Below are 25,375 nucleotides of genomic sequence, written 5' to 3' on the forward strand. Positions count from 1 at the left end.
ATCAAAGTTTGCATTGTTCTTGTAGGAGCAATGCTTTACCAGAAGATGGCGCACAAGACTCTTTAAAATAAATCCTTTATTATATAAATGTGTTTGATACAAAAATATCACAAGTAATTACAAAAAGCATCTTGCTGACATTACAAAGTTTACTAGGTGTTGGACAGACAGTGGTTTGGCCTTAGCTCTGTGCTGGACTGTCACAGACTGAAGGGGTGGACTCAAAGACACACCTGTTTGTTATGACTTTGGAAGTCAATCCAAATCGAACTGGAGACAGATAAACCGGGATAAGAGATTTGCAGCAGTGCAGTAAATACAAATACACATTTTTACTATAGTGAAAATATATCTCACCTGCTTTTCAGGGTATTTTAGTTTATAGCGGTACTTTTTCCATAATAACTGCAAAAGTTATAATTTGGGGATACAGAAAAATGTCAACTTGTAAAAGTGAACTGTGTAAATGCAAAAGTAGAGTTTAACCAGTAACCTCCTGCCTCTCAATCTGACTGCAAGGATCATTTGCTTGATAAATACAATTAACTTTTTTGACTAACTGACTTAAAAAGTTACAGACAACTTTTGTGTCATATTTGTACACATACACAACAAAAATATTGATTGCACATTTGAGTCTCCAGGTATGGGAAAATGAAGAGTACAAATTGACGTAAAGTATCAGCTGAGGTAGCTAACTCCTCTTTGTTTAAGTGCTCTTGGCAGTGCTTGCTGGTTAATAGTTTAACATTGATCTTTTGAGTTCAGAGAACTACATAATAACTGCTTAAAAAACACATTGTCATCCTAGAAGTCTTGGCAAATTATCACAATAAAGAAGGAACATTTCAGATTTGAGAGTTGTCTCATTGTCAGCCATAGTATCGATTCATTTTGAGAAAAGATGAAGATTGGTTGTGTAGAGGGTTGCATTACTAAGCACATTTCTAGAGGTCAGAGTGATTTATGACAAACACATATAGATCTACACATAAATATACAAACAAAAGACAGTTTGTTATTCAATGGCTTCACAATCTACTCTTGTAAGTGGTACTTTGGGGCTTTCTGTATACACATTAATTCTTCACTAATATTCACAATAGCAGCAAACATACTTTTGGTGAATGGGACAGGGTCGGATTCACAAAGATTCACTTCTCACAACATTCAACATGACTTCTTTACACATATATATACAAACTATACACATTTGGCATGGTGGTTTCAGACATAGAAAAGCTCAAATTGCGAGGATACCAAAAAAGGATTTACTTGGCCATAAGTCTTGAGTTTCATTCGTAATCGCAACATTCACTCAGTCATTCTTGGATTCAAATGTTCAGTGATCCACACACTCATCCACTGCTTTCTTTAACATGAAGAAGTCCTTTATATTTTTACTCATCTTGTGGCTCACACTGCTTCGACACAAATGCAATGGTGTGTGCTGTTTCTATGGGAACAAGGCTCAGTTGGAATGGATATCCAGAAGGAGCTGCTCAAATTGTGGTGATGATTGGTTTAACTGTTTCCCAAATCACTCACCTGTATTTTGAAGTTCAATCAGTATCAACCCAGAGTAATTCATTTCCTTTGGACATGTCAGTTAGCACCAGTTTCTTGTTGGTGAGTGATTTGGGACAATGATGTGGACTGGAATGACGAGTGAGGAGCTTCAAACAGGTACAGAGCAGCAGTTTTTGTGAGTCTTCCATCATGAGTTTGTGATGATGTGGGGTCATGAGGAGTCGGTACAGGGCGATGGCGGAGGGGGGCACAGGTGAAAATAGGACCTCTCTGTGGATGGCGAAGGCGGGCAGCTGTCCTCCGCAGACATGTACTGGGAGCGGGGTGTGGGAGGAGGAGGGTAGGGGTCTGAGTCTGAGTTCAGGTCCATGTAGTACTTGTTGTGTTTGCCGTGGTTACCGTACCCTGTCACCTTCCAGCGCCCCGCCGAGGAGCCCAGGCCCACGGGGGGGTGGGGGTTGTAGTCGCTGTCGCAGACGTCGGTGCTGCAGGGGGTGGTGGGGGGGGCAGCTCCTCGCACCGGGTGGTATGGTCTGAGGGGCAACATCATTTCATATTTAATAGTACATATTCAGTACTATTACATTTATTCAGCCTGTGGATGGTGAGTGTGGTGGGACTATTAGTGACTCTAGTTCATGGTACAGTTTATGAATTAATGATGCACTGCACAACTTTTCTGGTGGAAGGTCCGCTACCTACCTGTCTCCATGGAGATTTTACTGCTTTGCCTGGAATGTTCCATGGTATGACTTTAAACATATCCATCTAAATTTTATTCATTATGGGTGTTTCTATTTCTCAAAACTTGCAAAGAAAAAAAATACAATACTGTGAGTAGGGGTGACTCTCCACAGATCTGAATTGTAATGTAGTGTAGTGCTGTAACCTGCTTCTCCACCTCGTGATATAGATAGGTTTAATCTACACTGTGGAACATTCTAGACAAAGCAATAACATTTCCATGGAGACAAGCAGGTAGTGGACCCACAAGTAGAAAGGTTACGCAGTGCACCTTTAAAGAGGATTATCCCATGTTTTGGCCCATAACTATAAAAAAACAGCTTCCATTACTGCTATGTAGCAGTATGTAAGAAGACAACCACATAATTATTTTCATTTCTTCTCCATATTTACATTTAACATGTTCAACACAACAGATATAAACTGGAAATGCTTTGCATTTGCGAAGGTCAAAATAATAATCATTACAGTAAAATTCTCAGGGAAGTGTGCTGAATTTTAATTGAATGTTACTATAATTTTGAATTCCAAAAATGTTGATGCTGTTCCACCTTAAATAAATTAATAGATTTCTATTCCTACACACAGTGCACAAATCATGACAGTATCCATCTTTTAAGTATGCACTTAGAATGTACACTATTATTTACCCTTTCCTCAGACATATACAGGTATGTTAAAAAAAAGTGAAATGTTTTCTTTCTTATTGATCTTACCGGTATGACCTAGTGGTAGATGGGCTGTTGGAGGAGTAGAAGACCTCTGTGTTGTAGAGGGAGCGGTCTGTGGCAGGTGACGGAGGAGGGTTTAGGATCTGCAAATACAAAGAGGGCAGAGTTAGGGCACATGAGGACAGCTGACATGACTGGTGTAGAGAGGTGTAGAGAGAAGTGTGCAGGTGTGAGTGTGAGAATGGGGGACCTGGGGGTAGAAGGCTCCTTTGGTGGAGGACGAGCTGGAGGAGGAGGCCCCGGTCACATGGTTCCTATCGTAGAGAGGAGCTCCACTGCTGCTGCTGCCCATCAGACTCACTGAGCTCATCATGGACTTTCCACAGGCGATACCTGCACACAGAAGTCCCATATTCACTTACAACAGCAAACAATTATTTATGTTTCAGTTTTTTATGTTTCAGTTGTTGCATAAATCAGCTAGTTAAAATTATCTATATCCCATTCACAAGTCTTGAATTTGATTTGATACATTTTGAATGAAAATTATGTTGTAGTCTTTATCAGTAAATAAATATACAGTATATATTCTTAGAATTATAGTTCAAGTTTAAATATCTTATGTTTAGTGTTTATCATGAATAAAATGAGACTAGATCCATATTCAATCTAATTTGTTGCTAGAATGAATTGTACAACATAAAGTATAGTCAGATACAACTATTTAAATGGCCCAAATCATGCTATTTTCTGAACTGTTATAATGTTGTTTCCACATTATAAAATGCCCGGAGTTGTGTTTTGTTTTATTCACATGATTAACACACAAACCCTTTCAAACAGAAAACACTCTGTACCACCTTGTGATGTCATGTGGTAATACAGAAAGTGCTTCACTGGTTTTAAACTCCATACACCATCACAATCAACTTTGAGTATGTTTCTGAGGAGGTAACACTGTTCTAACATGGCTTAAAGCTCACATAATATCTTTCCTTTAATGTGGAGAGTTTTGACTTTTACCTTGAAAAGTTCCATGCTGGGCATTGGTGGGACCAATGAAGTTGAGTGGTACATGAGGGGTCCCGCTGATGTACTCGTGAGGGAAGCTGCTGCTTGGGCCTTTGTATCTTCGGCAGACCACGCGCTGGCACACGAAATACGCACCACTGATCATAAAGACCAACAGAATGATGGCTATGACCAGGCCAATGGTGCTGGAGCCTGTGCTCGGGATGCCACTGGAGGAAGGTGAGATGAAGTCTACAAAACAACAAAGAACAAACTCTATCCATAAACAAATAAACAAAAGATAGTTAGGTTAAAAAGTCCACTATGTAACTTTTCTGCTACGTAACTGTTTGTCTCAGAGGTAATGTTATTGCTTTCATATCAAGCTTTTATTCAATTACAAGTGTCTTTATTGCTAAAGAATACAGACACAGATATGATCTGCAACTTGGCCATATGGGACCTCCTGCTTGTTAACCACGGAGATAGAGAAGTGGAATGCCATACTCAGGAACATTCCATGCAAAGCTATAACATTTCCATGGAGACAAGCAGGTGGAGAACCGTCCAGCAGAAAAATTATATAGTGCACCTTCAAACTTCACTTGTATTTTAGAAATCAATGTCATTACCACATTCAAGTTCATCTGATCCATCTGCACAGTCGGAGTAGTTGTCACACTGCTGTTTTTTAGTGATACACTGGTTGTCACCGCAGCGAAACTGATTTGGAGCACAAAAAACTGCAACAGACAGAGGAGGTGTAGTGTTTCTTGTTTTTTTTTTTTATTTCTTCTTTACAGTGTTGGAGTATACATAAAATTACTGTACAATTAACAAACAGTAAAGAGTTACAGACTGGTCAAAGCATAATAGTATGTTAGCGATATAAACTGTATATATAAAGGAAAATAGCTAACCTGCTAGCTGTTGTGTTTCAAATAGGAAATTACCATCTGGCTCCATTGACTTTATCTCCAATTGCCTTTACATTGGAAAATTGTCACCCTTCTCTATGTAACTGCAATGAGCCTTGTCATTTTGGCTGCTCTACATGTTCCTGATGTTTTTATTCCGCTATTTTGTCTGTAAATAAATTCCCGTTCCTAATATGTAATGCTGCTCCAAATTCACTCTATAACTACTATCCTCGTGAGCTTCATTTGACTGGAGCAACGTCTTTATACAATGTATGGTCAGAGATAACCTACCTTCACAGTCTTGCTCGTCGGAGTGGTCGGCACAGTCTGGCTCTCCGTTACAGCGCCTCTGGGAGTCAATGCATCCTCCTTTGTCACATTGAAACTGGAAAGCAGAGCACACAGGACAGTTCTCCTCATCGCTCCTGTCGTCACACTCAGGAAAACCGTCACAGCGCCACGCCATAGGGATACAGTCAATCTCCCCAGTGGAGCAGGTGAACTGCTCTGTGGAGCAGGTAGGTGGGTCTGAGGAGGGATAGTGAAGAGCGTTATCAGGGGAAACATGCAGTGGTTTAAAACAGTTTGTTTCAGTAATGCCACATATTTTGCACATACACAAAACTTATGCCTTATTTGACACCAATCTCTTGCTATTTTTGCTACTTATTTTGAATTTAATCTTACCATTTATATTGTTGCTATATGTTCTTTCTCACATCACATTGTGGATCAATAAAGTTTGTCTAAATCTACGTATAATTAAATCAGAATGGCTGCAATTATTTAGATAATAGCTCATTTGAACTTGAAATCTTGAACCTACAGTTTAAACCTCTACAAACATATTTACGTTTACATACTGAGCAGGCTCCTACTTTTTAAACGTATATCTCAAATCTAATCACAGTATAAATATAATTTTTTTTTCTCCAGAATCATGTAGCTCTACCTCCACAGTTGAGCAGGTCCTGAAGTAAAACCAGGTGCATAGGACAGGAGCAGCGAGGTGTGCCATCTCCTTTGGCAATGCAGATGTGAGAACAGCCTCCGTTGCTTTGGAAACAAGGGTGCGATGCTGTCAACAATTAAAAAAAAAACTTAGAAGAAAAAGATAATAATGCAGTAATGACAATATAGAAAACAGCCATAGGGCACTGGCAACATCATTTTCCTTTTATGCCTGTCACGATAATTACAACATCAACTTATCATTCAATATATGAAAGCTGGAACATCTGTTTAAGGGATTAGTATTTATCGTTTCTTTGCATTAGTGGGGAAATTTTTTTTTTTTTTTTGGGTATAAGACCAGATTTAAGCCATAAAAACTTGAATTTTTGAACTTCAGTGACTCATTACAGATGTAAACTAAGTACTTAAGTGTTTCAGTCTGCTGTTTATTTATTACAGCTCATGATTTTTTTAACAAAGCTGATGATTTTTTTAACTAATGTACAATTGGCTACCGTAATTGTACATTTACGGTAGTCAAATTTTTTATTATCATTTATTATTTATATTTACGTCGTAAATATATCATACTTCAAAATAAGTTATTGTGACAGGTCTATCTCCTTTGTGTAATTATTTAGCATTCAGTGACTACATAACAGCTGGATTAAATAAATTACTATTCAATTTTATAAACAACAAAGACAGGATAGATACAACAACAGCTGTTAGTAGGAATCATTAACCCTAACTAAGTAACTGATTGCTAACAGTAGGTGGAGCCATACCAAAGTCTGGTGGGTTTGTATCTTCAACAGCGTAAATGGATGTCAGGTAAGAGATTCTGCCCTGTATCCGAGTGCGACTATCTCCTGTTAGTTTGTCTACTCTCTCTATCATCTGCTGCTGCCGGTCAATCCAGTACAGGTGGTCTCCTAGGATTGTGAGGTCCATCGGCTGGAGGATGTTAGAGTCTTGGAGAACGATACGATTTGCACCTGTAAAAAGAAAAACAATAACTATAACTACTTCCAGCTGTTGTAACACATTAGATAACAAGGGAACGTTTCGTGCAAAGTTGATACTTAAGAAGCACATTGTGATAGCCAAATAACAGATTAAAACCATAAACGCTTTTGTAATCATAATCTGTCAATTTTAACAGTTGCTTAAAATATAAAACAAATATAATAGATAAAACATGTAACATCTTTGCACCTGTCAGGTCACTGCTTTCAATGCGTTTGAGATCTGCGTCAGCCCAAAACAGCTTTCCAAGTTTGTGATCCAGAGCCAGAGCTACAGGTCTGATGAGTCCAGTGGTGAACAAAGACTCTCTCTCTGTCCCATCCAAACTGGCTCCTTCAATCTTGGCCGAGCGCTCCTGGACTGTGGTAAAATACATATATCTAAAAGACAAAAAAAAAAAACTATTATGAAGTGGTCAATTTAAAGGGCCTATATTAAGCTAAATTGACTCTTGTGAGATTTAAGCCATGTTATAATGTTACCTCATCAAAAATATATCTGGAGTTGTGTTTTGTTTCATTCACGCGTGTTTGTGTAATCCTGCATTATTAGCCTGTCTATAACTCCAAAACTCAAACTGTTCTGTCCCACCACATGATGTGGGCAGAAAAGATCCAAATCATTCTAGTGAAGATGTATGGAGTTTAAAAACCCAGTAAATTTTGTGTATTAATTTTGTGTGTTTTCTGTTGGAGAGAAGAACACAGCCTAAATATGCAACTCCAGGGATGCTTGTGATGAGGAAACAACCTTGAAACATCAGAAAATAGAGTAATATGGACCCTTTATTGTACTGAGTTTGATATGAATAAAGACAACTGGTGATAGTAATATAGTTATACCCCTTTTCAGCATTGACCACAATCGCTCTGGGTTTGTCTGTCTCATCTTTGAGGACCACTCCAACATTATGTCCATCCATTCTCTGGACATTGATGGTGTTGGTGGTCTCACAGGTCCAGTAGATGTGGCGACTGTATGGATCCAGGCTCAAGTCATGCAGCTGATTCTCCACTGATAAAGTACTGCTGCTTCCAATCATGGTAGCCTAAAAAACAGCACGATTGTCATTTCAATTTGTAGTTTTAATAATAACTGAACTATTTGTGTGACCAACCATGGTGCCATCATCTTTGGCCCTTCTTATGTTCTGTCGTCCATCCAGCCAATAGATAAGACGCTCATAGGGGTCATAGTTCACGGCTCGAACATTCCGAAGGACGTGGATGGGAAGGACAATGTCTGGACTCTGCTCTCCCAAAACCATCCGGCTGATACTGGCCTTCTGAGTGAAGAGCAGGAAACTAGAGGGAGCTGCAGAGGAAAAGACAGAGACTTTCATCTAATGTACTTTTTGTGCGTCCTCATTTTAATTTGTTTTACTTCTGTTTCTGTAAATTTATCTAACACAATTGTTATACTCACAGCTACAGTTGTGTCCATCAGGGTTGAGTGTATAGTGAGAAGCACAGCGGCACTGAGCACCTGCTGGTGTGGCCAGGCAGAGGTGGGCACAGTTGCCATTGTTGTGGGAGCATTCGTTGGTCCCATCCTGACGAGACGAGTGGAACACCAAGATATCCAACATCAACTCCAACTGGCCCTAAAAACACATAATTTTACTTATATATTCAAGTGAAAAATTTATTGATTTGAAAATAACCTTTTACATGTGAAGTGCTCTAACCTGTAGCACTACAGTGCGGTTCTGTCCACTGCGTTTATCTGCACGCTCAATCCTTCTTAAATTAAAGTCTGTCCAGTAAATGAAGTCTCGGTATTGAGTTAAGCCAAAAGGATGAGGGAGGTCATCTATTATGATCTCTCTCTGCAGACCTATGCACATATAACAGTAGTAATATATTTGATGTGGATATTGACGTGAATATCTCGTTAGAATATAACATTAGCATTACCTTGCATGTTGGTGCTTTCGATCATGTATGTGTCCAGGTCAGTCCAGTACAGGCGGTGGTCCACATAGTCAATAGTGAGTCCATTGGCACGGCCCACTTTGTCCACCAGGGTCACTATGGTGCTGCCGTCCATGTAGGCTTTGGCAATCCGAGGCCTGCCTCCCCACTCCGTCCAGTACATGTAGCTGAGGAGACAAAAAGTTCATTCACACAGAACAAAACATGACCTAACTTTATTATGTTTATTAGGCAATGAATGCCTGCAATTGTAAAATGACATCAGTGTGTTGCTCTATGCACAAAGAGTGTCAAACATGTTGGCACAGGTCAATGGTAAGCTATACACAGGGCACTGTGTGGGCGGATGAACTCACAAATAATGCTAACCCTGTTAGCAGCGGCTTTAAGAGCAACACACCTGGACAAGGTGAAAATTATGGGATTGAGTGGAACGCTGTCTGACTTCATTCAAACTATTTTGAGAATGACCTTTTATAAATGACGACAAGCGAAACCTAGACTTGCATAAACATTGCCACATTGTTACATTCTGTGAACACAAGCTGTGTTTATTTCTAGATTGATACTAAAAGTGTTAAGCTAAGACTTAGTCTATTTGATTACAAATCCCAGAGAATGTTACTACTGTAATCTCCTCAGTGTGGGCACAGAGTCTTACCCTTGGGCTGGGTCCAGAGCCAGTGATCGTGGGTTATCCAGATAGCGCGGGGTGTCGATATTATTGCAGATCAGGACCTGATGATAATGCCCATCGAGCCGAGCCACTTCAATACGATTTGTACCAGTATCAGCCCAGTAAATATTACGCCCCATCCAGTCCACAGCCATGCCCTCTGGGTAATCAAGTCCAAACTCAATGACGTGCTCAATAGTGCTGCCGTTCATGTAGGCTCTGCTGATTGTCTGAAATTGAGAAAATATTTTTTACTTTTTCTGTATAAAAATTATCACATGTTACAAACTTAAAAGTAATCAACATTTTACTATGGACTGACCTTGGCCTGTATGTCTGTCCAGTACAACCTCTTTTCAGCCACGTCGAAGTCCAGGGCAGACACCTCTTTGACCCCGGTGAGTGGAATGGCCACATCATTGCTGTTAGTGCCCAAAGAGATGCTCCGTATGTTATCTCTGTAAAAGAAAAGAAATGCCATTGAAAAAAAAAAATTCCTGTAACCCATTTTTCAAATTGAATGTGCTATTGGAATATTACATTTTTATTACATTAAACTAATAATCTAAAGTATCTGTATGTTCATAGATACCTGTTGGTGAAGAAGAGGAAGGCCTCGGGCACCACACACGAGTGCATGTCTGAGAGCAGCTCCATGCCCATGGGACAGGCGCAGCTCACAGCCTGCTTCCTCCAAAAACAGAGGTGACTGCACCCACCATTATCCACAGCACAACCATTTGTACCTGTGCAGAAACAACACACATTTGTATTGTATTCCAATACCTGAATATGTGTTTATATTTTGTAAACATCATCTTTACCATTTGTCTCTGTGACTTTAGTTGCTTTGAGCCCCATTAAATCCGGGAGTTGATCGATGATGATTTCTCGTACAGCGGTGGTCTTGTGGACTCGCTCAATACTGCGTCTTTGCCAGTCTGTCCAGTAAATGTAGTCCCCGAGCAGCGTGAAGCCAAAGATGTGAGGCAGCTTGTCCTCCAGGAGCACCTGCCTGTTACTGCCATCCACATTAATCACCTGAAACATAAAACAACACAAAGAAAACACATCAGTTTTCATTTCATTTCATTACATTGCATTTAATTTATTTAAAAGGCCCATATCACTCTATTTTCTGATCTATGTTATAATGTTGTTTCCTAGCTGTTAACTTAACTAAACTATACAGAGCCTTGTGAGCTGTGGAGATGTAAACAGACTAACAAAAAAGGGTAACTCAAATGTGTGAATGAAACAAAACACAACTCTAGGTATGTTTGATGATGAGGTAACAGCATTATAACATGGCTTAAAGCTCAAGGAGTGACTTTTGCGTAAAAATAACCTTTATGATTTTAACATTATATAAGTTCATTTTAGGTTTTTGATATGAGAAATCAAACAGAAGAATGCAGAATAACTGGTGACAGCAACAAGTTAACAGTTTAAAAAAATGCTAGTGATAAACAACCACTTTTACTTTCATAGTATTTGGCAATAATGTCTTAAGATGGTGCATGGAAATTTCCCATATTTTATTAAGATTATCAATTCATTGCATTATTTTCTGACAGTGCATAGCCTTAGTCGAAACAGATGGATTACAGGCTGAAACTGTAACTAAATCAGATTTTACAATTGTTACAGCTGTGAGGAGCCATTTCTTCCCCTTTACCTCAACTTAAAAGGGGGGTGTGAAGAGTACGCAAAAAGATAAACAAACCCATTCAAGTTTCAATGGGCCTCTGATCCAAAGACATTCCTGACCCCAACACAAAAAAACTATTTATCACAGTGACACAATTAGACATGGTCATCGCGGTGAAAAGCTGTCCGAGAGGCTCCCTTTGTAGGACCTCTGCTCCTCGCCTGCTCAGTCTTTCTCTGTGGCGGCTTTTCAGGGAGAATTATGGGCTGGGACTAGCGCTTTTTTTAACGCCTCATCTTTTTCATCTTCTGGGTGTGAGAACATCTCTTTTCTTGATGGAGCGCAGAAAAAAGGGCAGGAAAAGAAAGAGAGCGGCCTTAAACTAACAAAGGGCTCATCAGACATGCAGGCAGTGGACGGGCCATCACTGAAGCGTTTGCCTGTGTCCACAAAGGAGTTCTCGGTCAAAACAAAAGAGCTGTATAACCAAAGCTAAAGAATTGGGAAAAATGGGAAAATGTGTTGGATGCTCACCGTCTGGCTTTTAAGTGTTAATTTGGGATTTTGGTGTTTGGGCTTTGTGTGGTGGAGCGGCGTAATCTGCAAATCAGGGCGCTTCAAACCAAAACAAAATCTTATCTGATCAAGCGAGTATGCTTACATGTACTAGGCGTAGTTCTGCAGTACTATGACTACTGAAAATGTACAAATAAAAATACTGATACTTTAATGGAGTGTTCCAATCTGCCACTGGAACATTTCTCTCTCAGTTTTGGAAAAAGACCCTCGAACTCTACCTCAAACTAGGAATCTTATCTGATCAAGTGAGTATGCTTACAAGTAGTAGGTTTATTTCTACAGTTATATCAATTTGAAAATGTGCAAATAAAAATATAACTACTCTAATGGTTATTGTTATATAGCCCCATAAAAAAATACATTTTACGTTTTTATATATTTCACCGTATAAGTCACCATTGCAAACAAGGGATAGGTTTTACTTCAGGTGCCCGTCCCAATACTATGTACTGGGATGGTAGCATTAACTTCTTGAATTAAATAATTGGCTGATATTGGCCATGACAGCAGTGTAGACAACTCTTGACTACAATTTTTAAAAGTTATTCTTTTTACCCGCACCACAGCGCAATATGTGTCTTTTATTCATTCCTCAGTTCCAACCATAGCCCAGGATTGAGTTTTCATGTCTATATATCTTTGTTCAAAGACAAAATCTAATGAAAAACAGATTTGAAAATGTTTACATATTCTGTTCATTTGTACCTTATTTGTTTCATGACCAAAAGTGAGAAACACACACAGCTGTCCGCCACAAACTGTTACTGACCTCAGCAGAGCTTCAATGTGACCACAGTGTTCTCATTATAACGCGCACATATGTGGACCAGAGACGGCGCGCTCTGTACATCTGCTAACACTGATGTCAAACTCCATTACGCCTCTCAGGAACAGGTGTTTTTCCTACTGGCTCAACATAAAAGTTTTACAAATTCAGCTACATTTGGTTTTCAGAGCCAGAGGAAAGCTGCATGCAATACAGTACAATTTTAATCAAGATTGAGATTCAGTCATGTCCAATCGACTATGATTTGCTTGAATGATTTTAATCGCGAAGTCTACATAGGCCTTCCACTACAATTACAATATGAACTTATCGTTCAATATATGAAAGCTGGAACAATATACTTTTAGGTCAATATTTATCGTGTGTACAAATTCTTTGTAATAATAGGGAGATTTTTTGTTATTTTAGTTGTAATACAATATGATTTGAGCTATAGAAGGGTGAAATAGTGCCTACTATGGCTAATTATTGGTTTATTTGGCTATTTATTTGTTGTAGCTCAAGCTTTTTACTAATACTATGTTTTTTCATACTGCCCCACCCTAAAAAAATACTTTTACTTTTTATCTTTTTATAGTGGCAGATTGTTATACTATATCTTATCATCATTTGAAGACAACTGATAACTAAGACTGATGCTAAAACTAAAGCAGCTCTGTGCAGAGACCAGTAAACAGTGTATCTGTAATGTGCAGCATAAAGATAAGATGTACTACCACAGTTATAAATTATACAGAACAACTTTGATCATTTGGGAAGCAATGTCTTTGAAGTGCAGAAAACTGGGGAGCTCCAATATAGTTTCAAAGGGAAGAGTTGGTTATCAATAAGTGCCTAAGTTGTTTTATTGACTGGGTGTAGAACAGACGTAGGCATTTCCGTTCTACAGATTACTGCACCCTTAAAAAAGAAATCACAATGTTTACAACAAAAACATGCAAATCTGTCTTTAAAGGTCCTATATTACATAAAACTGAGTTTTAGGAGATTTAAGTCATCTTATAAAGTTGTTACTCCATCAAAAACATATCAGAGTTGTGTTTCGTTTCATACACACATGTTTGAGTTATCCTGCATTATTAGTATCTCTACATCTCAAATGTTCAATATGCCCTGTTCCACCTTGTGATGTCATGTAGTGGTAGTTTTCAAGTTAACAGCTTCTTTAACCTTTAGTTCAGAGAAGATTGGAAATTCCAGGGTTGAAATCATCTAAATGATACTAGTTATGGTGCAAGGTGTATGGAGTTTAAAAACACAGTGGAGCATTTGTATGTATTACCACATGGAATCACAAGGTGGAACAAAGTGTTTTCTGTTTGAGAGGTGAACTAAAATGCAGGGTTTGTGTGTGAATGAAACAAAACTCAACACTGGGTTTGTTTGTGATGAGGAAACAAATGTATGTGATATTACATACATAGATCAGAAAATGGCGTAATATGGGTCCTTTAACAGCACATAGGCATTTTTTTTTAATTGCTGCACTCTTAAAAATCAAATCATATTTTTTATAACAAAAACATGCAAATCTGTCCTTAACTGCACTGTATTGCTATGTGTCGAATTGCAGTTTTAGACCCCTACCACGGATAGGCCACAATCCAAAATACATATTGCTTTTTTAAATTCAGTCTCAAAGGCTTTGGTGTGAAATGTGTTGTAAAGAGTGATTCTTGTAGGAACACAACGCAGGCATGAGGACGGCTTATTGAAACAAGGTGGAGGGCCTTAAGCAGGGGAAATTCCACCTTCGACACACAAACACACAACATAACACATGCCTGGCTGTACCAGGATTAATGGCAATGTGCATTATTGCAACAGAGTCTGCATTTATCCGAACCTTAGGCCTTTTGTGTGAAACTCTCAGTGGTCAGCTTTCATTTTCCCCAGACACACACAGCAACAACTCTGCAGTATTTATAGAAAGGAAATGGTTCAGTGTGCAGACAGTCAGACAGGCCAGAACTATGCTTTTCCTGATGGTTTTCATCTATACATCACTTAAGGGGGAAAAGACTTTGTATAGACAGACGTGAAAAACAAAGCTTGATAAGGTTCATTCTTGCGTAAGTTTTGTACATAACCACATATTTGGGGAAACCGAGTGCATGTCTAGCAGATACACAAACATTTTCAAGATTGCAGTGAATAAAAAATAACACAAAAATCTGCAGCTGTGTTGGCCCTTGAGCTAGTCACGAATGTACAGTATAAACAATACGCCTATTCACGCTATGAAGCAAGACAAAAAAAAAAAAAAAAAGCCACACAGTAGTCTATCAATTGCTTGCATAGCCACCAGCCATAGATTCAAATCAGTGGTGGTTTTCTGCTAAAGGCCAGCCTGACTTTCCTGAATCTTCCCATTGACACATCCTGGCACCAGTCTAGCATCTTAATCACTGAGAGCACGCAGCACTGAACTGGAATAAAGGTCAGGAGGTTAATGCCCACTGCTGCTGATAAGGTTTTGTTGGATTATGTTATTAAAGCCAAAAGACAACATGTGTTAAAGGTGTACTGTGTAACTTTTCTGCTTCTCTCCATGCAGATGTGCCTAGAATGTTCCACAGTATGACCATAAACTTAAAAATCTCCATGGAGACTTGCAAGCCAAATTACAAGTTAGATTTGTGGAGCGGTAACCCCACTCACAGAAAAACATGTATGTTTTTAAGATAACAAGATACATTAATTTAATGCCATACTGTGGACAATTTAAACCAAAGCATTAACATCTCCATGGAGACAAACAAGGTGCAAACCCTATTCAGAAAAGTTACACAGTGCACCTTTAAAGTGTTTTGGACATACCTCGATCTTGTCAGTTTTGGCATCTCCCCAGTACAGTTTTCCAGTAGAGTAATCTAAAGCCAGTCCATTTGGCCACCCCAGAGATGTGTTGACCAGAAGCATCCGCTCTGTGCCATCCAGGTTGGCACGCTCGATCTTTGGGTTCTCCCCCCAGTCCGTCCAAAACATAAGGCTGAAAGAAACAGACAGAATCATGGTTATAACAACTCTAATGTCTAAAAATGTCACAAAAATTAAAAATTCAACTTGCAAATACTTACCCATTCATTGGGTCCAGAACAATGGCTCTAGGTTCGTATAAATTGTCAGAAATTAAAATTTTACGGGAGGTTCCATTCAGTCTTGTGACCTAAAACAAATATGGCAAAACATTATCATTTTTACTGTTACTGTTAGTCAGGGTAAAACTCTACTCTGGTTTCTGAAAGTTGTGAAAATCTCCGGAAGGCAGAAGGTAAATAAGGAAATAACTCTGAATCACTGCAAACTGTAAAACAAACTACTTTGGTGGTCCATCACCTGCTTGTTTCAGCAATATGACATTAAAGAGCTCTATCTTACATTTACTAAATTACAGGTGCTTTTATAGCTTAAAATACATTTAAAAAACTGGCACTCTGAGTGTTGCCTCTCCACAAATCTGACCTGTAACTTAGTCTGGTTTGTTCACCATGGCCTTACGCAATACAACTTTTAATAACAATAAAAAATCAAATCCTGCACCTTTAACTTAGCTTATGAATAGCTTGATGTTCCCCTGACTGTTTCTGTTTATTGTACCTCGATGCGGTCAGTGCCAGTGTCTGTCCAGTACAGATTTCGGGCAACCCAGTCCACAGCGATGCCGTCAGGGTGTTTGATCTCCGTGGTAACCAGCGTTGTGGCGTTGCTTCCATCCATGCGAGATCTTCTGATGGCTCGTACCTCGTCATCTGTCCAGTACACATATCCCTCCACCGGGTCGTAGTCTATGGCTATAGCGTGCCGTATGTCGTCAAGCTGTTACAAATTAAAATGAATATTAAAATTACACAAATAAATGCAGTAACACAAATAAATGCAATAAAATGAATATAATAATTACATAAATAAATGCAATAAAAGGTGATTTAGAAACTTTAAGACAGCTTGAAATAAAATACCTGAAGTACGATGTCAGTGAAGTCCGGGAGGTCCAAAGAGATTCTTCTTAGGTCAGTCCGTCGAGCCAAAAACAAAACTTGCTCTGCTCCTAAACACATTATTAACCACATATTAATACTTATAAATTATTAGCTAGTAAATACATACATCACAACAATGCCTGTCATGGTAACACATTTTGAAGCACAATATACTGTATTGCTATAGAGATAATAAAAGATAACATTGAAACTACTTTATGTCACTGACACAAAGCAGGATAATTCCAGTAAACCAATTATTAAATAGAACTCAGGCTTTTTAAATCATTAGAAAGAGCTGCAACAAATAAATAGCAGAATGAACCAATAATTAGCCACAGAAGTCATTTTTCAACCCCCTACAGCTCAAATCGTATGGTATTACATTAAAAAAATTGCCAAAATCTCCTCATTATTGCAAAGAAAATAAACCATGATAAATACTGAGCCCCAAAAATATATGGTTCCAGCTTTCACATATTAAAGGATAAGTTGTTATCGTGATAACATAGTAGATTTTCACTCGTTTGATCAAAATACTGCAGTTAATGTGTTTAAGTGTCTTGCTTTTCTAGAAAACAATGGAATGGTGCAGTTATGATGTATTTGGTGGGGGGAGTATTAGCTGTGTGCCAGGTTTCCAGGATCAACAGAAAATGGTGGGAGCAAAACCATGCTCAAATATTGTCCTGTGCAGATCTGGTTGGATTTAGAAAGCAAAACATCAGGAATACTGGGTATGTTAAATAAACAGGTTTCAAGTATTCAAGTTGAAACCAGAAAACACAAGCACATATTCAAACTCCAGCTATGCAGGCCTGTCATGATAATTACTATATCAACTCATGAAAGCTGGAACAATATATTTTGGGTCTGGTATTTATCATGTGCACATGTTCTTTGCAATAGTGGGGAGATTTGTCTTATTTTAGTTGTACTGCAATAAGATTTGAGCTGTAGAGGGTGGAATAAGTAATTTCTATGGCTAATTATTGCTTCATTCTGTTATTTATTGCAGCTCAGGTCTATACTATGTATAATCCCAGTGAACAATTTTTTAAACAATGTAGTACTGTTTAACACTCTTGCACAAACTTCCCAGTAGATGTTAGTAATGGTAGTGTTCAACAGTATTTGATATTTTGCTATCATGCTTTTTCAAATCCAAGTACACTTACCATAACACCATAAATTAGCACTAAATAAATAAAATAAATAAAAATAAGGACCTCACAATTCATGCATTGTTAAAGGCCAGAGAATAAAAGTGCATCTTAAGATGAGTCTTAAAACACTAGACTTTTTAATACTCTCAAATAAATTAACTGAATCACTAGACTACCTCAACCCAAACATATATACTACCATTTATGAAAATTAATGTAGCTAAATAATTAATTTAAAGTGCTTACTAATCAGACAATTTACTGAAAGTTAATTTCAGGTTAGTTTCCGACTTAAACCCAAGAGAGTTTAACGGAGATAATGAACTGAATTTGAAACTAGTCATGTTTAAATAAAGTTATTACCATATTTGGACAGATTTATTTTGTGAATAAACATCCTGGATTATATACGGCTAACGAAGCTAAGAACAAGAAGAACACAGAAGTAACATATCAGTTGCTGGATGAGGTTAAAGCTTCACGGCGTATCTTAAACTGCCTAACAATCACTTTTCCATCCCCAAAATGATCCACAAAATCAATTAAAGGATAAAAAGCAGAAGAAGGGGCAGAAGAGATTTGAGTGATTTTGCTCTTTTCTTTGCTTGACTTCATTCTGGGACACTTCAAGACTCCTGACAAGCAGACAGACTCACACTGCTGCCAGCGGAATAACAAACGATGTCAATGTAACCAGCCAAGCAAAACAAATTAGAAGCACGGACAAAGACACACACACAAACTCACCATCTCCAGCTTTCTGTGGAGGCACAATGCGTTCCCTGGCCCTTTCCTAAATTTACCCATTTCAATTGAATTCCTAATCCTGGCGCAAAAACAAAGCCTATTAAAAAGTAAAAACTAATGTTGTGTTGAGGCTAAGTGTCCTGCCCAAACAGCTGTGGGTAAACTGCCCTGTACGAACACACACATAGGTCTGTGGGAGGACACAATGGGGTATTGTTGTGTTTTATTGTCAACAGTGGTGATTGGTCGGCATACTTCGTTCAGATTTAATAAGTTCACAAAACATACAGCGGCAGTCAAACACAGCATGATGTTTGTGGATGTTACCACAATAAGGGGCTATTGTTTAAACAACGTGGGAATCAGCGTGGCTCCTGCTCCGTTGGTGTCTCACAGAGGAGCATTTATCCTTTTACAACCTGTCCTGCCAAGCTTCATGGAGATTTATTAGGGAAATCTACCTGTTGCAGATACTGTGGGTAGGGAGTGAACAAGATGTAATGGAAAAGACCTTCTCAAAAATGGGTGAATAAGGTGGTTAAAAATGTAAGGCTGTGAACATTATGACAAAGCTATGTATGTTTAGATTGGATTGCTTTAAGGTAGTTCACTAAAAGAGTGGGGAAAAGTCTGCTACATACTGTCCTCTGCAAATAGTAAAATAAGACCTCTACAATGATGTTCGAATACATTCTTGTATTCGTTTAGCAGTTCATATTTAAAGGGCCCATATCACGCTATTTTCTGATCTGTTATAATGTTGTTTACTCGTCGCAAACATACCCAGACTTGTATTTTGTTTCATTCACATATCATTACCACACAAATCCTGCATATTTTGTCTGAGATCTTGCTGCTCCACTGTGTTTTAAAACTCCATACACTTTCACTAAAATCATTTTGATGATTTCAATCCTGGAATTGCTGATCTCTGCAGAGCAAAAGGTAAACGGTAGCTTTTAACTTGAAAAGTATTGCTTCATAACATCACAAGGTGGAACAGAACATTTTGAGCTTTGGTGACGTAAACAGAGTAATGATGCAGGATTACTCAAACATGTGTGAATGAAAGAAAATACAACTCCAGACAAATCACATCTTGATACTTCTCCCAAACTATACAACCATTTTCCACTTTTTAAAATAAAAAGGAAATATAAAATTTTCTGCGAGTATTAAAGACAATTAAGCTCATATCTGTCTCTCATATTGCAACAAACCACATACAAATCTTGATAAAATGTTTTCTATATAGATTCAATTATATAGCACAATCAACCAATACAATGTACCACAGATGTTCATTAATATGCACTGTCCCTATCAGATAAATAAATACATAAATAAAACTATATGTGAAGTACCAACCTGGTTTGCAAGTCTTGTTATCTGGGTTGAGTCGGACCCCAGTTGGACATGCACAACTGTAGAAAGGAGGGACAGGGGAGAGCAAGCACAGATGACTACAGCCCCCATTACTGTCACTGCAGGGGGTTTGAACTGTGGAATTTCAACACAGAAGAGAAGTATTAATAATGAGCTTGGAGCAGATGTTAAGAAGTGTACGACATATAGAGAATCGTACTGTGGGGTTGCCTGTACGCCTCCAGCACTTGGATGTCCATCGGGGAGTAGATACCACTTAGGATCTCCCTGGTTTTGTCTCCACTGTGTTTATTGCAGGCGTGAATGGAGCGGGTCTGCCAATCTGTCCAGTACAGGGTCCCCTCAGACAGAGTGAGGGCAAAAGGGTGGGTCAGGGTGCCCTCCACAACAGTTTCACTGTAAAAATAAAGTAGTTATTTATGAATTATCATTGAAAGACATGTACTACAATCAGTAGTGGATGAAACACTCAATTTTGTAAAGTAAAAGTACAGATACAATGGGAAAAGATTACTTAAGTAAAAGTACCAGATGTAAAAAGCTACTTAAGTAAAACTACTAAAGTACCTGTTTAAAAATCTACTTTAAGACGTAAGTACTTTGCAGAGATTTTATGAACAATTAAAGCATGAAATGTGGTGATTTTGATCAAAAATTTAGCTGATTTTAAGTGATTCAAATGATTTCTTAGTTTTCTAACCATTTTTTTCGTTTGCTCGAAATTGGGATGTTAACTCAAATTAAATGTGCTAAAATTAAGTGTCAGCCAGTTCAGCAGGGCTCAAACTTTAAAGCAAATTACTTTAAAATTTCTGTCTAGATCTACAATGTTGTGGAGTAGAAAGTACAGACACATGCTCTCAAATGTAGTGAAGCAAAGTAAAAAGTATCCACTGGAAAATGTACTCAAGTACAGTACTTTTACTTTTGTACGGCATTACCATCCAACACTGACTAGGATAGGTATAAAAGGTGCTCAGTACCGTGCAGTGCCATCCAGGTTAGCTCTGTGAATAAAGCTGAGTTTGGCATCCGCCCAGTACAACTTGTGCTCCACCAGGTCAATCGTTAAACCATTGGGCCAATATATATCTGCACCTACAATCACTTTTCTGTCAACACAAAACAGACAAGATGACAAATATTGTATTGCAAAAGTATTTATTTAACCTTAATAAGAAAGTTATGTACATTACCTATTGGTGCCATCCATGCCTGCACGCTCTATCCTTGGCTCCTCTCCCCAATCTGTCCAATACATGTACCTATAGAGAAAAAAATTACTTTAAAGATGCACTGCAGAACTTTATTAGTAGAGGGTGGATCCACCACTTGTTTGTCTCATTGTGTTGAACTGGAATGTTCTGCCATAGTATGACAATAAACCTATGGTATGTATCTCCATGGAGATGTTGCAGGTAAGATCAGTGTAGAGGCAATCCCAAAAAGCATAAGAATGTAGGTTTTCAAGGTATTGTTTCAGTTAAAATACAATAATGAAATAAAATGCTGAACAGATGTTTAATGCTATCCTGTGCAACATTTGCAACAAAAAAATAAATAAAATGGAGACAAGCAGGTTACAGGCCAACTTCATTGTTCCACAGATGAACTTGGTTGCAGTACATAAACAATAACTGGCTAATAATTTGTCACTGCAAATCCATACCAGTACTGTGATTTGTGATGATGTGATTAGGAGGACTAATATACACACTCAATGCATGGGGACCTGCTTCTTTTATGGAGACAAAAATCAAGTCACCATGGCTGAAATCCTTTATTAAGTCAACAATATGATTGTTGACTTAATCAAGATATGATGAAGTAAAGTTATGATCCATTTTGGTTAGGGTTAGGCATGAATTATGGATTAGGAGTATAAATGAATGCCAACTAAAGGGCAATGAAACAGAGTGTATTTAAACATACCCTTCTGAGGGGTTGAGTGCGATGGCCCTGGGCTGGTCTAAGTCCATCCAAAACAGTACTTTTCTGGAAGTGCCATTTAGATTTGCGACTTCAATTCGATTGGTCTCTGAATCTGTCCAGTAAAGCTTTCGTCCCAACCAATCACAGGCCAGTCCATCAGGGCTGTCCAACCCTGCCACCACCACACTCTGCCCTGTTCCCAGAGCCTCTTTTAAAGCTACAATAGATGAAAATACAGGTTAGCAGATGTCTAAAAATCTTATTGATTATCAAATACCTGAATTCAAGTCAGAAACTTTATAAATGGACATATCTAACCCACATTCCGCTATGTTTCAATTCGGAAGTGAGCATGGGGGCGCTTCAGGCTCCATCAACTCCAATTCACTTTACACTGAAAAATTGTCACCCCCAAAAATTCTCTCTGTTACTGCTGCAGTGAACATCGTCATTTTGGTCTTAAAATGATGATATTAAACCACTGTACATGATCCTGGTGTTTTTATTTCTTTATTCTGTGCATAAATTGATTTCTGTGCATACATTGATTTTATTCTGAAAATAGAATTTGGCTAGGCTCATGAGCTTCATTTTACTGGAGCCAATGTCACACTCCCTTAGTCCATTTCTTTATACAGTCTATGATTCAAGAGCATCTTACAATTAGATGACTGGTTCCAGTGAGTCTGTTTGATGGCCTCTTCGCTGACATCAGTCCAGAATATGAGGCCTTGGTCGTATAAGAAGTCCACAGCTGCTGCATCCTCCAGGTCACTCACAACGATGGCTGACTCCCCACGTACCCCCTCGGCGTCCACCAATCGGATGTCTCGCCGGTTTGCAAACAGCAGCAGAGGTTTGGCTGTAAAGTGGAGATTTTTAATGTATATGTTAATTCAATTGATCACAGAAACATTGAGGTACAAATTAGGTTTGCGTTCATTTCAGATTTTCAGTGCCAATTTCTATATAAATTTCTGCTTCTAATCTGTACGCAAGTCAGTGTACTGAACATAATTTACTATATCAACTTATTGTTCTATATATAAAAGCTGCAACAATATATTTTGGGGCTCAGTACTTTTTCTTTGCAATACTGGGGACATTTTGGCCCATAATTTTAAGATTTGAACTGCAGAGTAGTTGAGAATAGAATAAATAACTGCTCTGGCTAATAATTTATTTGTTCCAACTCAGGCTGTTAATCATACTGTTTACTGGCATTATCTTGCTCAATGGCACAGTATTTTTTCAATATTATTGCTTATCGCAATATTTCTATTTCGTAATATTTGTTATCATGACAGGCCGAGTATATGTAAAAGTATTGAGGCACCATAGGTTTGCATCATGTTTTCAGTGCAAATTTCTGTAAAATTCTGCCCCTAATCTGTACGTAAGACAGTGTCCTGAACAGCGGTCCTGTCTTACTGAAGATAAATCACACAATTTTTACATACAAGAGTGAAGAGCCTACAATCTCATAACATCTAAATAATGAATAAGGAAATCCAAAGTTCTCCAGCAGCAACATAGAAAATCTTACTCCCTAAAGGGGCACCCACACCTGCAACATCTGCCAAGTCCAATAAATTGTTTCCTGATGCAAAGCAATGCACATAAAAAGTGACGGTATTACACATAAAAAGAGAGAGGGGTGTTTTTTTCATGGCTGACAACAACTGTTTATAACACAGAGCAACCAATGGCGGATAAACTCTACTGATATTTTCGGGCTCATATGTTGGACTAATTTTGATGATTTCCCCCAAATTATGTGATTTAAATTGACAAAAAACTCCCCTCAAGACCTTTTACTACAAACCTATAAGAGAGCTGTGTAGTCACATTTGAGCAGCTGTCTTGTATTCAAGTGTTAATAAAAAGCTTTGTGTGCATTTTTTAGGCAGCAGATTTAACTGAAAACTCCAAATATCTGCCTATCTCTGTTTTCTTCATAGTAACTGTTTTTGGTTGTGCTTTGCTTGATAAAATCTGTTATTATTGTAGACAGATTTTCTGTCTACAATCTTCGTAAATCTGCACTGTTGGTAAACTGTTATTTAGGCTATATTAATATTAATAAGTGTATAATAGGAACCTGGATACTTGTGTGGAACATTTTATTATGTAAAAATCAACCACATATAACCAATATATTTGTGGTGACAACTGGGTTATATTAACTGGTAAATTGCAAAATGAACCATAATAAATGAATTTGGACTAGAATAGAAATTTCCAGCCAAACAAATGGATGTAAGCGAATAATAAAAACATGCATATTGAATAATAGGGTACTTGTGCTTCAATAGCTGACCTCATGCTGAAATTGAAAGGTTCTAAGTTTTGACTCATAATTATTTGGTCTGGAAATGTACCAATGTCAACTATTTGAGATTCGCAACACATTCCAAAGGGTTGGCAGTGTTTAGTTAATAATATGGTATAGTAATTACATAATGATGCATGCTAATAACGTATGTGTAAGAGTAGAAAGCTAAATAAACAGTGAAAAACCAACCATGGCATTATAATCAACATAATTAATCAAGACATTTTTATGTAAACATTCTAGTAGCCAATACTGATTAGTTAATAGTATTGATGGTTTGAGAAGAGGAACAGCACAGACATTTGCAACTCTAAAGTGTGATTAATTTGTGCAAGCAGGGAACAGCCTATGGTCTGGTCAAATGCAGAGGTAGTTTTCATGGACCTACATCTCCTCTGGGTGCACTATAAGATATAAGCTCCGCCTGGTGAGTTACAAAGTATGGATTGCATAGCTGAATCTACAAACCAACGAATTAAAGTTACACGAAGTAATACAGGGAACATGAAAGTAGAAATCTCATAAGCTGTACAGGCTTTGTGTTTTCTTAGAAACATCCGGTAGTCTTATTTACTATAAAGACAGACACCCGACACCGAGCAGGAATGGCTGGAGTTGGTGAGGCCCTTAACTACTGCCATAGACTGCTCACAAACTTTCCCTACCTTAGACGAGTGACCAATAACGACGGAGAAACCAGATTCGCCATCGCGTAAAACCAAATGGCCAAAGTACAAAAGTGTGCGTAAAAAGTCTAATAAAGTTACGCGTCTTGGAGTTAATGTGAAATCCTAAACTTGCAGCTAGCTCACACTTTGGCCCAGTGTCGAGAGACTTTCCCCTGAAGTGGAGTAGCACCTGAAGCGTAACTACAGCGCTCTTAACAAACACGGCGCCGCAGTCCAAAAGAACCGTGGCGAGAATAAAAAGAAGTCTACGTACCGTCCACCGCCACCGACAGAAGCCAACAGTGCAGTGTAAAAAACAGCAGCAAGCCGCCCATTTCAATCTCCTTTAAATCCACAACTCCATGATCAGAGGTTGAGTCCCGGATTGCTCTCCCAAACGAGCCCTCGTCCGCGTAAACATGTAGTAGTCGTCCGTCCCAAATACGTGCGCATGAGTGTCTCCTTTCTTAATCTCTGCACTTTTTCTTTTCGGAGGTACTCACAGGCTTTCACTCGTGCTTCTTTTATACTTTGGACTGTGGCGAGCTCGCGCACGGAGAGAAGAAGGGACTCGAGTGCCTGTGACGTCACCGCGGGTGCAGGGTGCAGGGGTGGCGGGACTGGAGAGAGGGAGCAGTGATTTGTTTGGGACTCCTCTGGGACTTGTTGCCC

The 25,375-nt window shown here is 38.5% G+C and overlaps 1 protein-coding gene across 1 annotated transcript; it reads right to left on the reverse strand.

Annotated features, from left to right (window-relative positions):
* Positions 1 to 59: 59 nt before the first annotated feature.
* lrp5 (low density lipoprotein receptor-related protein 5) lies at positions 60 to 25,375 on the reverse strand. The gene is made up of 29 exons (XM_020935331.2): positions 24,978 to 25,375; positions 22,362 to 22,562; positions 21,701 to 21,917; positions 20,965 to 21,033; positions 20,752 to 20,880; positions 19,968 to 20,164; positions 19,751 to 19,882; positions 16,449 to 16,537; positions 16,087 to 16,305; positions 15,567 to 15,655; positions 15,307 to 15,478; positions 10,294 to 10,510; positions 10,062 to 10,215; positions 9,792 to 9,927; positions 9,455 to 9,699; positions 8,776 to 8,960; positions 8,547 to 8,695; positions 8,285 to 8,462; positions 7,977 to 8,173; positions 7,702 to 7,907; positions 7,049 to 7,239; positions 6,619 to 6,828; positions 5,829 to 5,954; positions 5,168 to 5,404; positions 4,589 to 4,699; positions 3,969 to 4,208; positions 3,196 to 3,338; positions 2,991 to 3,088; positions 60 to 2,063 (listed from the first exon to the last, which is right to left on the reverse strand). The coding sequence occupies exons 1-29, from the start codon at positions 25,036 to 25,038 to the stop codon at positions 1,742 to 1,744; spliced, it is 4,920 nt and encodes a 1,639-aa protein (XP_020790990.2). The 5' UTR covers positions 25,039 to 25,375; the 3' UTR covers positions 60 to 1,741.

Source organism: Boleophthalmus pectinirostris, unplaced genomic scaffold, assembly GCF_026225935.1.
Source record: "Boleophthalmus pectinirostris isolate CB_2022bp ecotype Guang Dong unplaced genomic scaffold, ASM2622593v1 HiC_scaffold_2, whole genome shotgun sequence".
Classification (NCBI taxonomy): domain Eukaryota; kingdom Metazoa; phylum Chordata; class Actinopteri; order Gobiiformes; family Gobiidae; genus Boleophthalmus; species Boleophthalmus pectinirostris.